This window comes from Haliotis cracherodii, unplaced genomic scaffold (assembly GCF_022045235.1).
Source record: "Haliotis cracherodii isolate W230 unplaced genomic scaffold, xgHalCrac1.p SCAF_17, whole genome shotgun sequence".
In the NCBI taxonomy this organism is placed as follows: Eukaryota; Metazoa; Mollusca; class Gastropoda; order Lepetellida; family Haliotidae; genus Haliotis; species Haliotis cracherodii.
In genome coordinates, this window is record NW_027266272.1 from 23,585,952 (window position 1) to 23,604,096 (window position 18,145).

At 37.8% G+C, this 18,145-nt stretch overlaps 1 protein-coding gene across 3 annotated transcripts in view; it reads left to right on the forward strand.

The window, feature by feature from the left end:
* LOC139464973 (integrin alpha-8-like) overlaps nucleotides 1-18,145 on the forward strand; it is a 122,164-nt gene that overhangs the window by 34,915 nt on the left and 69,104 nt on the right. For all 3 annotated transcript variants that reach the window (XM_071246615.1, XM_071246616.1, XM_071246617.1), the window contains exon 4: nucleotides 12,839-12,959. In XM_071246615.1, coding sequence (XP_071102716.1) covers nucleotides 12,839-12,959 — 121 coding nt within the window. The remainder of the gene's footprint in view (nucleotides 1-12,838; nucleotides 12,960-18,145) is intronic.

Sequence of the window (18,145 nt, forward strand, 5' to 3'; positions counted from 1 at the left end):
ATTTTGTGTTGTCTGCATTCCTGTGTGTGCCGTCTGCTCTCCCCATGTGCCGTCTGCTTCTCTGACTGCTGTTCATGCAAGCAGACATGAAAGACCAGGTCGTCTGGATGACATGTTCACTTTCTCCTGGCTTTGATCACCCTCAGTTCAGCTGCTCCTGGACCTACACACAGGTCGGACTGTTCGGTCATCTGGTTAAACATGTTTAGTGCTTTGTCATTCACCTAATGATTGCTTGGTATGGTGGCTGGGGGGATGGGTTTGTGGTTTGAAATTTTATGGGGGTCATTTTTTAATGCATCTTTGTGCATAAATAATATGAAAATACCTAATTTTCTGTCAAATTATGTTTCCATTCAAAATATGGCACAAAATATTTTTTATTGCTTGTGCTTTGGAGTGAATTAGTGGATTAGTGCAAAAATATATATACTGTGTCAGTCATATCACGTTAGCTTTACCATGACATTTATATCCTGGCAGTTATACCATAGCAGTTATACCATAGCAGGTGAAATAAGACAGACAAGAGGTAATTGAATTTTAACATGGCAAATTGTTGTTCTGAAGGGATTGAAAGGTCAAGGACACTTTTAGCAATGATTAAAACATATTGATTATCATTTTGACTCCCTTTCATGGAGTGTTTTTCTTTTTTTAGATTTCAGTGCAATAACTTCTCCTCACCAGGATCAAATTATTCTCATAATGTTGATGAAACCATGAACACGCCTGTAATGAAGTATACCCATAGTTGGCGTCTGCTTCAAATGTTTCATATAAATTGTATCATGTCGGGTCTGTTGTCTGTCAGATCTACAACATTCAACAGCGTTCAAACTTTGGAGCATGTTTTCAGTTACAGAATCTCTACTTTTGTAAGACAACAAAAGCAGTGGGTTTTCTGTTCATGATAACAAGATTAAGGTATCGGCAAGGATACACAAACTTCATACCAGACCTTCTCTGTAGGTAACTGCTTCAGTGGCAGATGTGAGTATCTCCTGATCTTCCCCGGTCATCCTGGCAATAATCTGCCAGGTCTGGGAGCTGCCAGAGTGATGGTTTATGGGTTTTGCTACATCCCAGATAGCAGGATTAATTTATCCATGTCTGGTCCAGGGTTTATCAGAAGTAGTTCATCTACACAAGTATTTCTTTCATATCCATCTGCTCTGATGGGACTTCTCCACAGAACATTTTTTATGTCAGCATAACTATCTGACTCCCACACTTGAACACAGACTTGTGTGTGATCATTGGGAGACCGGATCTGTCCAGGGTGGGAACTCTATACCAATGTATCCATGACAACAAAACTTTAAGATTAATTTACTATGATATTGCTTGAATACTGCTAATGGCATCACCGTCTACACTGACTCACTCACTCTGCATCTGTGATTGTGAATTGAGGAAAATCTCATGGGTCCAAAGAAACTGTAAACAGTTCTATTTACCGTATACGACGTAATAAGCGCCCAGGGCACTCTCAAAATTAGAAATAGGGGGCTCTTATTAAAATATTATTTTGGTGAAAAAAAACAGTTGAAAGATATATTTCGTGGTTTATGCTGACAGCCTGAAATGTTTATGTACGGCAGATATATTTTGAAAGAATTTACTTGCCCATAATTAATGGTGCATATAACACACGAGTACGTATTATACGCGAATGAATAAGTCTTGTTTACATTGATCAATCGGAAGGGGTGCTAATTTGGATTGTTCACGTGCCAATATATTAGCAAATATCTCTGTGGGCGCTTTTTAGAGCGGGGCGCTTATTACGTCGAATACGGTAGGTATGTTTCTTGTGAAGTGTACTGTATATGTAAGCTACCCAACAGTCATGTTTGATATCCATCCATTACTGTTTAAGTACACAGATACCTTAAATAGTTCATTACAAGCCATTAAATGCTTCAACCCCGACAATTTTTTTAAAATGATGATATGGCACAATATGGTTGAAATATTGCCAATGTGACTTTAAATTTTAACTCACTCACTTTAAAAATGATGAAAATCAAATAATGTGTTCATTGTGACCAAACTTGACTTTGAGTCGATGTGTTCATTTGTTCCTAGACGTGGGCAGTGTTACCATGGTTACAGCTACACTCTGCAATTACAGTAAATCATGGTTGTTTCGAACACCAAGCAACGAATGAAATTTGTTCGTTATATCCGAGGGTCGGTACTCACAAGGGGTGAGATGATAGTTGATAATTCAGAAAGAGTGTTCGTGATCAGGATGGGTGGTGTCGCAATCAAGAGTCGCAACCAAAGGCTGTGTGGTTTGTGTGAATATTGATGCACCACTGATTGTAATTGACACTAGTTGAGGTTCAATGATCTACAAGTCTACTGTTTTGAAACTGGGATAATTACATTTTCCTTGTTTGATTCACCGCTGATGGTAAGTGACACCGATTGAGATTGACCAGACCATTTCTCACGTAAGAAAATACTGATTTTTCTATCTCTTTGGGGTGAAAAATCAGTTTGTTATAGGTATAAACTTCTAATCAGAATTCATTATTTGCGTGAATTTTATGTGATAAGATATAGTAGTGAGTGAGTATGGTTTTACCCCGCTTCTAGCAATATTCCAGCAATGTCACGGCAGGGTACACCAGAAATGGGCTTCACACATCGTACCCATGTTTGGAATCGAACCCGGGTCTCCGACTGGACAAGTGAATGCTTAAACCACTAGACTACCCGACCGCCCAAATAAGATGTAGCAAGGCAGTCAGGACTTTTAAAATAGTTTGTTATAACCATAAGTATCTTATATCTATGTCCGTTATAACCATTAGAAGGGTAAGGGAAAAGTCAGGAAAAATTTCCCTTTGTGAGGGAAAACTGGATTTTGTACATCAAGTGTTTTTGTCTATGTCAATGAGAAGTACCCAGTGTCTGCAGTGATCTTTACTAAACTCATGTTGCCATGGCTACCCTGATTAGTATGTTACATCTATGTTCATTATGATTATTTTCCCCCGTATGGGGGGCACAGGTGGCCCAGTTGTCTAAGGCGCCGCGTCACTTGGGCATGCCAGAAACCTATGATTGTGGGTTCGAATCCCGGTTCGCCCCGATTATGTTTCTAGGTTTGTCAGCACCATACCTGTGCTCATGGGTTTCACCGAAGTGGTAAACGTCTGAGACCTGCATCATTTGGGGCTTTCCTCCCACATAAAGCTGACACGCCGCGATATAACTGGAATACTGTAAAAAGCGGCGTTAAACACAACTCACTCACTCACTCACCCCCTCCATGTGTACATCTATTGCTAGGAACAAGGAAGGTGCAGCAAGTAAGCTAATAATTTGTTGGCTCTCCTTCCCCAAGTTCCTGATCCATGGTCGTCCAGCTCAAGAAAAAGCAGTTATCAAAGTGACACCCACAATCATCAGACTTGCTGTCTGTCTGTCTGTCCGGGATCTGGCAGAGTGGTACATCAGCTTGTGTTGACATCTCAGAACCTAGCGGAGTGGTTCAACACCTTTGTGTTGACATCTCAGAACCCAGCAGAGTGGTTCAACACCTTTGTGTTGACATCTCAGAACCCAGCGGAGTGGTTCAACACCTTTGTGTTGACATCTCAGAACCCAGCGGAGTGGTTCAACACCTTTGTGTGGACATCTCAGAACCCAGTGGAGTGGTTCAACACCTTTGTGTGGACATCTCAGAACCCAGCGGAGTGGTTCAACACCTTTGTATTGACATCTCAGAACCTAGCAGAGTGGTTCAACACCTTTGTGTGGACATCTCAGAATCCAGCGGAGTGGTTCAACACCTTTGTATTGACATCTCAGAACCCAGCGGAGTGGTTCAACACCTTTGTGTGGACACCTCATAACCCAGCAGAGTGGTTCAACACCTTTGTGTGGACATCTCAGAACCCAGCGGAGTGGTTCAACACCTTTGTGTGGACATCTCAGAACCTAGCGGAGTGGTTCAACACCTTTGTGTGGCAATTCTGGCTGAATGAAGACATTACTTCTCAATGACCAATACTTTGTGTGACCAAAGCCAGATGAGACATTTACCTGGGGTATTGTATCATGTTTTGCAGGTATCCTATCCATCAGGTTGTGTCATGGTAATCTTGTAGGTAACATGGCGTATGTTCCCCTTGTTGGGACACATTTACAAAGGTACCATCGGCCTTCATCATAGCTGTTTGATTCTTTTAATTGTTCCTTCTTTCCAGCTTGACTGCCGTAGCCTTTTGGATAGTTAGGATGGTAATATATTTATTTATACCACTTGAGTTCCATTGTGAGATCCATTGTTTTAGTACTTATACCACTTGAGTTTGAGAGATCCATTGTTTCAGTATATTGTTATTCTTCATAACAACCCTGCACATGCAACGTGCCGAGGTGGGACGATTCGATTTAGACTCGAGGGTCACAGTTTTGGATTGTCATGAAAAGCATATTGCATTTGTAGTCCACATGTTATAAGTCGGTTGACGCCCCCAACCCCATCCCCCTAGTGATATGGACATTGACACTCTCGGATGATGACTTGAGTGTTGGAAGTCCATATCATCGTTGTTGAGGATGCTAACTTAAACAGAATCCAACAATTTCATTATGTTTGTGTTTATACCATGGTGCAACTGTCAATACACAACTGATCTGAGAATTATAACCACAATGCTGACAATGACTATCTTCTATCCACATGGACTAATTGTCGGGTAGGCTATGTGTTCAGTGATGCATGATAGGAGTCAGAAAATCACACATGGTTGCCACATGTCAGCTGTAGGTCACATGTCTATGTCTCGCAGCTGTTCAGAGGCAGATGGAAAACATCTGGTCATGTGGTTAAGAACTCTCAAATCCATGCTGTAGAATTTGACCTGTTTGGTTTTTTGCTTTTTGACAAAATTTGAAACACATTTTCCTAATGCTGTATTTACCTTGAGTAAGATGATATGCTTTTTTTAATCAGCATGGCAGGGTTGCTATTATGAAAGTATTATCAACCCACCTGTCCCTTGGGTGGGTAAGAAAGGGAGATAACTTTGATAAAGATAATGGCAACCAGATCTCTTATTTTTTATATTATTTTTATCATTGCAAATAGGCTTCCTGTTGGCCCACCTTGCCCTCAAACTATAATGCCATCACCGCAACCAGATTTCAAAATGTAGTGATTGCAGTGTTTCAGTTTATAGGAGATTATTGTTCCATATTTAGAATGTAAAGGGAGATAAGTTGGTGACTTGAAGTAGGATGTCTACTCAAAATGTCACTATCTGTTTTATATCCCTGAAAACCAGGCATTATAACGTTAAATATCCAGTCACTGCCAATCTCGTGCATTTAAACAGCACAGTTTGACACATGTATTAATATTTGTACCATATGAGTTTCAACATGTTCAGCGAGTGAGTGAGTGAGTTGGGTTTAACGCAACTGTTAACAGTATTACAGTTATATCCCAGCATGTCAGCTTAATGTGGGAGGAAAGCCCGAAGTGATGCAGGTCTCAGACATGTTCAGAGTTACTACATTTAACAAGTTCAAGGTCATGGTCATTATAGTTTTTACCATCATTTTCATAGGTCGGATGCCTATATTTTGAGACATAATAAACCACCTGGTTATAGCAGTTTATCAACTCCCAATCCCTGTGATATTAAAGGTCAACTTTTGAAGTAACTCATTTTTGTAAAAGTTTTCAATTTTTCTTGAAATAAGGTTGGACAGTCATTTAGGAAGGATTGCCTATGAAATATGATGCAAGGACTTTGTGCTCACTCCCAGCTATGCGTGTTCTAATTACTGTAACATGCTCAAGTGCAGGACTCGGGGCCTCCTTCAGGAAACTGATTCAGACGGCATTGAACTCTCGGTACAGCCAGTTGCAATATTGATCATGGAGCATGCATTCCCAGACATAAAGACATTCAGGCCGATTTATAGCCTCATTTTGACAGATTTCAAAACTGATCATCCATTCCTTCTGAACATAAGGCAACTGTTGTTGCTTCATGCCAACATGAGTGAAAGTGTGAGTGAGTGAGTGAGTGAGTTTTGATACCATAGTGTTATCAGTGAGTGAGTGAGTTTTGATACCATAGTGTTATCAGTGAGTGAGTGAGGTTTGATACCATAGTGTTTTCAGTGAGTGAGTGAGTTTTGATACCATAGTGTTATCAGTGAGTGAGTGAGTGAGTTTTGATACCATAGTGTTATCAGTGAGTGAGTCAGTGAGTCTTTATACCATATTGTTATTGGTGAATGAGTAAGTGCATGTTTGAAGCATAGTGGTATTGGTGAGTGTGTGAGCTTTTCTGTCATGCTTTTATTGGTGTGTGGGCATTTGTATCAGACTGTTAAGAAGTTTTATACCACAGTGTTATCAGTGAGTGAGAATGCTTTTATACCACTGAAACTCCTTATTCGGGATGGTTGTGTTCTCCTAATATAATTGTCCAGAATAAGGGATCATGAGTAGAGAGTATGTACTTCATATCTCAGCAGACCCGTAAAGATTCCAGAGTAGGTCTTCAGCAACCATGCTTGCCGTAAAAGGCGACTGTGCTTATCGTATGAGGCTACTAACGGGATCGGGTGGTCAGGCTCGCCGACGCATTGATGCATGTCATTGTATCCCAATTGCGTAGATCAATGCTCATGATGTCAATCACTGGATTGTAGAGTATGCTGAAAGTACTGAGAGACCCGTGAAGATCCGGGGTAGAATAGGTCTTCAGCAACCCACGCTTGCTGTAAAAAGCAACTATGCTTGTCGTAAAAGGCGGCTAAAGGGATCGGGTGGTCAGGCTTGCTGACTTAGCTGATGCATGTCATGGATCCCAATTGCGTGGATCGATGCTCATGATATCAATCACTGGATTGTCTGGTCCAGACTTGATTATTTACAGACCGCAGTCATATAGCTGGGATATTGCTGAGTGCAGCGTTAAACACCAAAACTATGATTATGAGTCTGTTTCGAAGTATTGCTCTATTATTTCTTTATGGAATTGAGGGATAACAGAGGCACATTCGAACTCTTGCCCAGTGTGACACCACATACGTTTTGACACTTGTGTTTTGGGTGTATGTACGTCTTCGTGTTTCACCATCTAGCCATCTACCATCAGACGAGTGGGTTCTTTTGAGTTCACAGGGTGAATGTACTGTACACTAGGGGTAGTGACAACACTGTAAAGACCTGTAAATATTGTTGGTCCCAAGGCTGAATAACAACCCGGTCACTAGTGGGATTCGATCTCAGCACGTGGCACTTGCTAGACTGGCACTTTTGACCGCTTGCCCACTCCGCCCCAGGTACACGTGATATGGCTGTAGACTGTTGCATGTTGTCATACTTTGTGCTGCACATGTTTGGTGGTGCTTCATCACAGTTATACACGGATACGCGGTTATACGATAATGAAACAGGAAGAGAGACTTGTGAGAGGACAATGACATAAATATGAGGAAATTACAAGTGTTGTCAGAATAATTACCATATCATCATTACTTGTCTAAGTTTAAGTATGGGGAGGGGCATGGGTTGTCTAAGGCACCACAATTTGCTGTGCAGAGTTGCATACCTTACATGTGCCAGTATCCTGTCATTGTTGGTTGGAAACCTGGGTCGCACTGATTTGGTTTCTTGCCAGCACACTATACATGCTTTGGGGTTTTACCAACGAGATAAACGTCTAAGACCTGAATCACTTCGGTACTTCCTCCCACATCAAGCTGACACAACATGATATAACTGAAATATTCCCACATCAAGCTGACACACCATGATATAACTGAAATATTCCCACATCAAGCTGACACGCTGTGATTTAACTGAAATACTCCAACATCAAGCTCACACGCTGTGATTTAACAGAAATATTGTTTAAAGCGATACTCACTCACAGATATATATTCTTTTGAAGTCAAAATGGCTTTTGAAGGTTAAGTCCTTTATTGGAATTAAGATATGACACAAACCGTTTAAAATTCTATCACTGCCACGTTTCATTTTTTATTTGGAACACAGGCAGAAACACCCCTCTTTTCTCAGTGGACTGATCCACAAATGAAGTGCACCTCCTTCAAGGTTCTCTCTGTACTTCCGGGGCAGTTGTGAATGGCAGGTCTGAGGGTTGCCGATGGTGGTTGAAAGGAATGTGTGGTTATGAGATATATACCATGTTTGTGTGATTTATTACATGCCCTTTACTGTGCTTTGATATCACCCTCAAATTCCTACACCTGTGCTTCATGATGGAAACACGGAACTTTTTTGTCGCTTTTCCTTTGGTGCGGTCTGACAACCTAAAAGCATTTTCATTTATTTTGAAGGCATCTTCATTAGCACTATTTATGATCGTAAGACACATTTCAAAGACTTTGAAAGACCACTTTACTAGGCTGTTGTCCAATTTAGAAGCTTTTTACCTTCACATTTCAAAGAACTATTTTTGAATGTTTCATTAACTGGGAATGAAATATGATGGTGTCTGCAAAAGGTATTTAATGTTCTCAGATCTCTGTGTTTGATCACGGCAGGGGCCTTCGACTTGTTAGGAATACACTTATTGGTTAATCTATATCATCAACACCATCAGACTATAGCTATCCGTGGGGAGGGGGAAATATGGCTGATGTAATGAGCTTTTATTATAAGATTCTTGTACATCGTAACTGATAGTTATTACCCATTTACTATTGCAGTGTTCCCTCGCTATTGCGCTCTTCAATATAGCGCTAACTCGGTTATAGCATGCGCTAAAGCATGGCTCCCAAAATTTACTAACATGAACTCGAGTTTTCCAATGACACAATGTTTCCCCCATCTCAGAAAACATTATCAGCTGATCACCGCGATCATGTAACACCGGAAATACCAGTCAACAAATCCGAACTGAAGTACGCAATTTAATCCTATTATTATAATATCTGGTTATAAATAAATTGTTCATTGTTTATTTGGACTAATAAATTGAAATATATTTTATTAATTATATTCAAAATTTCATTCAATAATTATAATGTTTACAATAATTTTGGCGAAATCGTATGCGAAGTCATTGGTAGATCGCACAACTCACTGTTATTTACAGCAACCATGGTCGAATTACTGCTTTTGATGCCTTGTAACAAACTTTAGTTGCAAGAGAATGGATACACATATCATAAATGTCTAAAAGTCATATTTGAGGCAGAAACTATTAAATGTCAACTTAACGTTTTCGCAATCGAAATACATGTAGCGCGGGAAGTCCTGCGGTGACTGGTCAAATTGTTCCATACCAAAAAAAAATTCACACTCTGCCAACACCTAAGTTTGAAGACAAGTCTTTCTCTAAATTTCCAGGACAGACACTCTGGGTATTCTCACGGTCCCTGAATCATATTATTTCCCCTTCCGCCCAGAGATTACTGTAATGACATAGCTCAGAATGAAGCAAGTCTAGATATTCCTCAGGTTCAAGGACCGCCTCCGTGGTCCAGTGGTAGAGCATCCACCTGGAGTGCGGAAGGTCAGGGGTTCGATCCTGACCGTGTCAGACCAAAAAACGGTTAAAGATGTTAATTGTTGTTACATTGTCTGGCACTCGGCATAAAGGGGATAAAATAAGAACTGGTCGGCTCGGAGTCAGTATACTGTGTCTGAGTGGGGTATTCATGTTAAACTGTGGCATGGTATCTTGGCATCAGTCCTGACTAGTAAAAGCAGACACACACACACACACACACACACACACACACACACACACACACACACACACACACACACAGGTTCAGGAATCTCCTGTCTCATTGGGGTTTCTGTTCAATTTTTACTAAAGTTTTTGTTTCTATCAAAATCATATATTTTCATAGACTAAGTGTTTGTCTAGGCTAAGGGCTGAAGTCTCTCTCTTGTGTTGAAAGATGAATCTTTGCCTGGGACAGACTCTCTGTAAGGCTAAGAGAATCTATCAAGGATCAAAGATTGAGTCTATCTCAAACCTTCCAGGTCTGACACTCTGTGAGGCTAAAGGTTGGAGAATCTCCTCAGGATTAAACACAGAGTCTTTCTCTAAAGTTCCAGGACAGAGATTCTGTAAGGCTAAAGGCTGAAGTTTCAACAGAGTTAGTCCTGAGTCGTTCTCTTCCAGGAAAGGCTTGAGGTCATTCTGATTGTAGCTCCTTCCAACAAGAATTCAAATAAATAAATAGAGCCCTGGTTATGAATAATAAACCCCTTTCATGTCTGCAGACCTCACAATCTAGTGTTGGCCCGGGGTTAGAACGGGCTTCGACTGGAGTCCGATGTTAGGAGGCTGGGGCAGGGAAGAGCTTCAGATATGGGGGACTTTCTCAAAAGTTTTGGACTGACTTTTTTTCCATGGGTCATTTCTAGGTGAAGAAGTCCAGACAACTGTATCATCATGACCAGGTGATTCAGATCTGGACATCTTGGAAACTGATAAACTTCTGTAGCCATATTTGAAGAAGAAAATGAGAGCAATGTTTTTACAAGCCCTGCAGGAATCTGGGACAGAGAGTGATCGTAGCGCTAATGCGAGTAAATGTTGAAGTATCGTCGGTCAGTTACGATAGTTGTGGCACTACAACTAATTCAAGTCTATTTTTTGGAGTTAAAATAGTATTGTCCTACGACTAATGTAAGTCTATTTCGAAGTATAGGAGTTACAATCGTCATAGCGCTCAGACTAAAGTAAGTCTATTTGAAGTATAGGATTTACGATGGCTATGATCGCTTTGTGAAATGGGACCCTGCCCCCATACCTGTCATGAAAGCCGATTTAAGTACGGTGGCCACATTGTGTAACATGGCTGTCTTCATTCCCCGACAGCATGTCTCTTTGCTCATGCTGTCAACCTTCTCTTTGCTCATGCTGTCAACCTTCTCTTTGCTCATGCTGTCAACCTTCGGCCAGACAGGCAGCCGTGATATAACTGGGATTTTGGAACCTGTTGCATAATCAACACTCACTCACTCACTGGACTCTTTAGATATTGAAACACTTACCAATATAACACCTGCAGCAATGTTATAAGGAGTGTGTATAGTAATGTTTTGAGGAGTAATTTGTTTTCTCATAAAAAACTCCTCAGGTCTTTTATTCAATTATTTGCTCATTAAGAATACCACATTCGTTATGCTTTACTCTAGGCCAGTGTCAAAAGAAATAATGTTCATGTTTGTGTTGGAGATTTTCAAATGAATCCCACAAGTTTATTCAGCATCCTCTCAGCCAAGTTACAGATGCATCAACTTGGGTTACAGCCCAAGTAAACACTTCTGCCATCATGGCAGGTGCTTGGGCCATGCTCATTCCCACACAGGGGTGCAGGGTGGCTCACTGCGCCTTAGTATGTTGTCGATAACCAAATTCCAGGTCAAATATGTGATGGGGTAGTTCAGTACTGACGTAAAAACCTTTCATGTATGTAACAATAATTGATACCATCATTTGGCAAGTTATAACCAGATCTATTTGTGTTTGAGAAAGTAGACACCTCCAAATATAGGTATGTAGGTTTGCCCTTGATGTAGGTCATGGAGACCTACTGAGTATTTGTTGGTGTAATCCCGTACCTGCAGAGATACATAATATCCAGGGAATGTAGGACTGTTGAATTACCCATTAAAGTTATATAAATCTACTTACTAGCTACATCAATGTTATGCTGTGGAAAGTTTACTGGAAACAATGGCATATCACTATGACTGTGATTGCTGTATTATTTTGCACTGTGAATTTTTTATGCCGGACAGAAATCTTTTCTTCTCATGTCTGATTGATAAACTTGATGTTGGTGTATATGTGAAAATAGATATGCTTGACGACGATGATATGTTTTCATTCTTTCTTGGTGCAGATGTTCATGGTTGAACTGATGAAATTGATTAAGATACTTGGCAAAGCATCATACTGTCTTTCTGCCAGTTTATATGGAATTCGAAGAAATACCTCATGTATATCTGCTGGACACGTACATATCTTACTGCTCACAAAATGTACATTGTTAATTGTTTATTCATAGCACTGTATAACATGATTTCATTGTATATAGTCACATAATCTAATTGATGTATTGTAAATAATGTATTTGCCTATGTAAAATCTTGGGATTCAACTCTGGAGGAAATAAAGAAATTCATTCATTCATATTGCAACCAACAATGGAGGATTGCATCTGCGAATTAGAAGCACAGTATTCGATGTAATAAGCGCCCAGGAAATTCTCAAAATTAGTAATAGGGGGCTCTTATTAGAATATAATTTTGGTGAAAGAGTTGAAAGATTGTAAATTTCGTGGTTTATGCTGACAGCCTGAAATGATACAAAAGAAAAGTCTGTGCGTATTATAAACGACAGATTTATTTTTCCAGAATTTAATTGCCTGTGATTAAGGGTGCATATAACACAGAGTGCGTATTATACACGAATAAATAAGTCTTGTGTACATTGATCAATCGGAAGGGGTGTTAATTGGGATTGTTCACTAGCCAATATATTAGCAAATATCGCCCTTGGCGCTTATTAGAGTGGGGCGCTTGTTGCAATGAATACAGTAAATAAGTTTCCAAACTGAGTGAGAGATGAAGGATTTATGGTATTGTTCCATTAATAGCAGGATGGAGAAAACCAAGACTAGAACCATCGTGTTTAGCAAAACAACCAGTTGGCTACCCCACCATCCTTAAGACTTGATACATGATGGCTACTTTAATCAATATCTATAATGTCTAAAATCTGTATAAGAGAAGATATGTATCACTTCTGGTGATTATTTATGCCATATTTTCACAGACTGTTTTCCTATGTTTCAGGCCTGTGCTCCTAGATATGTGTATCTTTCCAAAGATTATAACAAAAGAGAGCCGGTTGGAACATGTTACATTTCAAAATCATCTACAACACAAGCTCAGGAGTTTTCACCGTGCAGAAGAGGTAATATGCATAGTTATAACGAATATGTGCATTATGACTAGTTATAAACTACATGTGTGTTATGAGTATTTATAACCTACATGTGTGGTATAACAGGGGTGGTCTCAAAAGTTAAACATATGTATATATTTTTGGAAACAAATCATCCATTTTGAAAACAAAATGAATTGATTATCTTCTTTAATATGCCCCAGAATGTCATACTGAATTGGTTAAATTTAAAAAAACTGTTTTGATTTTAATTAGAATAAAGGTTTTGAGACAATCCCTGAACATATATGGTTGCGTTATCAAAGAAGTGATGACAGAGTTAAGAAATTTCAGATTTTTATGTTTTATGGTGTTTTTTAAAATTCAATGTTTTTACTTATTAAAATCCATGGAAGGTGGGTGGGTTTTCAGTTCTATCGATATCATCCCATGTGTTCATTCATGACTGTGTCACCTCAATATCATCACTTGCTTGTTACAGCATACCATTGTTAATTATCAAATATGTATATTGCATTGATAATGTGTCCTTTAATAAATAATGTGTCATTTATGTTTAGTTCTGTTCCAACAGAAGCATCACATCTATCTGTAATTGTTCATAATCTAATTGTTAAATTGGAAGACTTTTGAAACGTAAAACAATATCAGTTACATTAATTCATATCTCAGTATTTTCCAAACTGTAGTAATTAACAATTAGATTATAACAGTATGAGGACGTCATTATAATATCACATGGTTTCAATGGTTTATTTGTTTTAACATTTTGACCACTTATAACTGTTTAAAGATTCTAAAAAAAATTCCAATATATCTGTAAAACATGAACAATGTGATATTGTAGTTGATCTTTAATCCTTGTAAGACAAGGACTATTGTTTTATATAAGAATCACAGTTTCATAGTTCTGCATCTTTTCATAGCATTTCATAATAAAGGATGTCTATTTTAAGAAATCCTTTGTCCATATTATCATGATTCTTGCTTTTTGTATACTGGCAGTAGGTCATGTGACCCTACATGTGACTGTATGTTATAAGTAGGCTTTCCTGGGAACTGGGAAGGGGGTTGACTTGAATTAGAAAAAAAAGCCATAACAATAAAAAAAATTGCAGCAGGAACGATTCAAGTGCAAGTGTTCTGTTCTGTTTTTGGGGAGACCTAAAATTTAGGAGTAAGTGTTGGTTGAAATGTTTTAGTTTTGACAAAACTAATTATTATTGCATTTATGTAAAATATTATTCGTTTTGCTGATTAGTGCCAATTCACATAGAAGATTAATGGTTAAGTGCTTTTTTGAAATAATAAGACTAGATAGGTATTAGGTAGATAGGAGACATATTCAAGTATTATTATTCCAAGTCTTTTCCTTGTGGAATTTCTGGAGCAGAAGAGCTGTAAGGATTGGCCAAAATGGGGTCACAGAGGGTTGCTGCTAATGACAACAGGGGAGACAACTCTCAGCTCTTGCCTGCCAGGTTTTGTTATGGTATCCAGCCCCATCCGAATTGGGTTGATGGTGTGAAATGTTGCTCATAATATCAATCACTGGATTGTGTGGGCCAAGATTGATTACTTACAGCCCACTATCATATACATGTATAGCAATAGTGCTGTGTGTGACATTTCAACAAATTAAGTTCATATCCGAATGGATTCTTGTTCACAGTCACCATTTTAGAATATCCAATGAATAGAACACTTGCACTTCAATCATAGCGAGGAGTAATTAGATAATAAACATGGCGGCCCCCCTGCCTGGTGCCTTCAATGTGTCATGGTGATCGGCCATTACGCATCTTCAGCAATCTGCAGCATATGCTGGCTGTGCACGCATCCTAAGCTAGCAGGGTTTTCCTGTATATAGGAGGGCTGGGTACTTATCGTAGATATTTCATTCACTACTGTAGTCCCTTTTCAGTTTTTCAATTCCCCCTTATGGTTTGTAGAAAGTGTCTGAAATTCCTTTTTTGGGTTTCTATGGTTACATACATATATATATATATATATATATATATATATATATATATATATATATATATATATATATATATATATATGGAAATTTTGATTCTGACATTTTTGGAAGTATGAATTTTTTTGTCACTTTGATTGACTTGTAAATCATGGGAAATATTAATTGAAATTGATGGACTGGAATTGAGTTGTAACAAGGGTTATCTTTCCTTGGCTTAACAGGAAGTACAGATATTCAATGTGCATTCTTGTTGGGATTTCAGACACACTCTTTAAAATACCACTTGATAATTTTTCATCATTTAGTTGGCTTATTTTTCTTTACTTTTAACTACTCACAAAAATTTGGCCGCGCGTGTATTTGGCATGGTTGAAGTAATATTGAGTTTTTACTAGAATTTTAGATCTTCCCTCAATGTAGAGTAGCAATTGCTTTTTAAAACTGTTAATATAACAATAAAAATAATTTTTTGATGAATTAGTGCTGTGGCACAAAACAAGAATTTCTGAGTGGTCAAAAAACCTTTTATCAAAATTACATTTTAACAATGTTTTCCTCGTTTCAAAGGAAAGAACATGTTGCTTGTCACAAGGGCAACTAAAATGGGGATCGGGTGACAACAATGGCAGCTTCAAATGGTTTGAACAATTTGCAATGACCTGGCTGATTCTCTGTGTCACCGTACCCCATCAATGTGGGTGGTCATGCTATCAACCACTTGTTCAGATCCAAACCTGCTGAGCTGCCATTTGGTTGTAATATTGCTGACAAGGGCAGTACCCGCTCCACCACTTCTTCTCTACATGTACTCGCATCTGTTGGGATCTCTGGCTATAATGGATGCCCCCGTTCTATGCAATCTTCTCCATTTATGAGCACAATTTTGCTTAATTGGTTACATAATCTGTGTTATATTTGTGGAAGGTTGTTGCCTCTATTTTAGTACAAATGCTAAAAATTTAAAACGAATTATTCTATTCCAATTCGATACCAGTATTCATTTAAAAAAAAGAGAGGATTTTTTATTGTTCCCAGAATCGTTATTCAGTCAAGACAATATTTAGGGTTGCAATAGAATGAAACATTACGCTCATTAAGATTTAAAGGTTACTAAAACAAACAGTGTCGTATTCCATTGTTATAAGGTTGCAACACACAGTCAGAATCAACATATCAAAATTTCTGGTGTCCCCAACCGTGATATTGCTGGAATATTGCTAAAAGCGTTGTAAAACCATACTCACTCACTCACTCTTAAAGATAAGTATATAACAAGAGTATAACTAGCTCAGTTGACAATATTTGTTGTGAAATAAGTTATTTTATTTCTATCAAGAGAATCTCCCCCATGTGACTTTCAATATCAAATATATCAACACAAACCGATAACAATTTAAAATTCCAACTTGCCAAGTGTTTTTTAAATTGATGTTGAGTATTGATATATTTGATATCAAAAGACATGAGAGTGAGATTCTTGTTATCATCCAGTCGTTCTTCCTACTTTCTCAGTTTGTACGTCATCAAAATGATGTGATAAAGTCGAAATATAAAAACATTTTATTAACTTAATACTTTGATCAAGTAAGTATATTTGATATTCTTTGATCTATTTGATCTTTGATATATTTGATCTGTTCCTCCAGCCTGTCACAACAATCTGTTAAGGTTCATAACCCCAAATTCAGATTTCCTCCCTTGTAAGCACAGGAAATTGATGCCAATATTAGAACTGAAAATATCTGGTACTTTTTACATGTCTTTATGAAATTTGTCAATATTTAGCCTCGTTCTGTTTAAAGTTCAAATGTTACAACTAAACCAACATGAACATCAAGACTTGAACATGGACAGAGATGTTATTTCCTGAAAGTGAGAAGAAAATTAATACCAGCTCATTATTGGCCGAATATTTGCTTTCATTCGTCACGTTGTTGGTGGTTGTGATTCATTGATCTGACCACTGCACGGAGGAGGATGTCAGCAGCTCCGCTCAAACACCCAGGGGGCCGACTTTTGGCTTAAGTGGGGACTCGAGACTTTAACCATCAAATCTGAAACTCTCAGTTTGTTGACGGAAATCTCATAAATGTATGGAAAAGAAATCTATATTTGATAGTGGATGGAACTGGTTAAGTGAGAAATATGGGAATTAGACGTTGTAATAAATTGTCAGTCAATTGGATTCTTGACTGACAGATTTTATTCATTGTGAGATGATTCTGTGTAAATGTTTACAACAATTAATTAATCTAGTGAAAATATGGATTTGTTTGAGTAATCAATGACATTGTAAATGATTAAATAATTATTCTCAGTAACCTATTTCCTCCCTTACAAAGTATTTCATTAAGTGAAGTTTGATATTTATTAGTAAATAAATCATAATAATAAATAATTTCATTTTCTTAAAATAAATGTTCTACTAATAGGTTGCTATGTTGAATCATGTGTTGTTAACTTTATGCATTTTTATATGAGACAAATTGTTTTTGTCCCTTGTCTTGCTTAATGTATCCAAGAGGTAGAGGCTAAATATATAAATGAATGAATGTTATTTTGTGAAATGAGTTCTGTTATGGTAGAGGCAGCAACCTTTGACCTCCCTCTCTGACTGACCTTGAGTATGGGATACACCTGAGTTTCACTGCTTCACAGGAGACAAACTTGGACACTCTTCACACAGTGTACTGTAAACATATGTAGATTACAGTATTTATTACAATATTTATTACAATATTTATTACAATAGAGATTACAGTATTTTTTACAATATTTATTACAATAGTGATTACAGTATTTTTTACAATATTTATTACAATAGAGATTACAATAGAGATTACAGTATTTATTACAGAAGAGATTACAATAGAGTTTACAATATAGATTACAATAGAGATTACAATATAGATCACAGTAGAGATTACAGTAGAGATTACAATAGAGATTACAATATATGTTACAATAGAGATTACAATATCTATTACAGTAGAGATTATAGTATTTATTACAACAGAGATTACAATATTTATTACAGTAGAGATTACAATATTGTTTACAATAGAGGTTACAATAGAGATAACAGTATGTATTACAATATTTATTACAATATTTATTACAATATTTATTACAATAGAGATTACAGTAGAGATTACAATAGAGATTACAATATTGTTTACAATAGAGGTTACAATAGAGATTACAGTAGAGATTA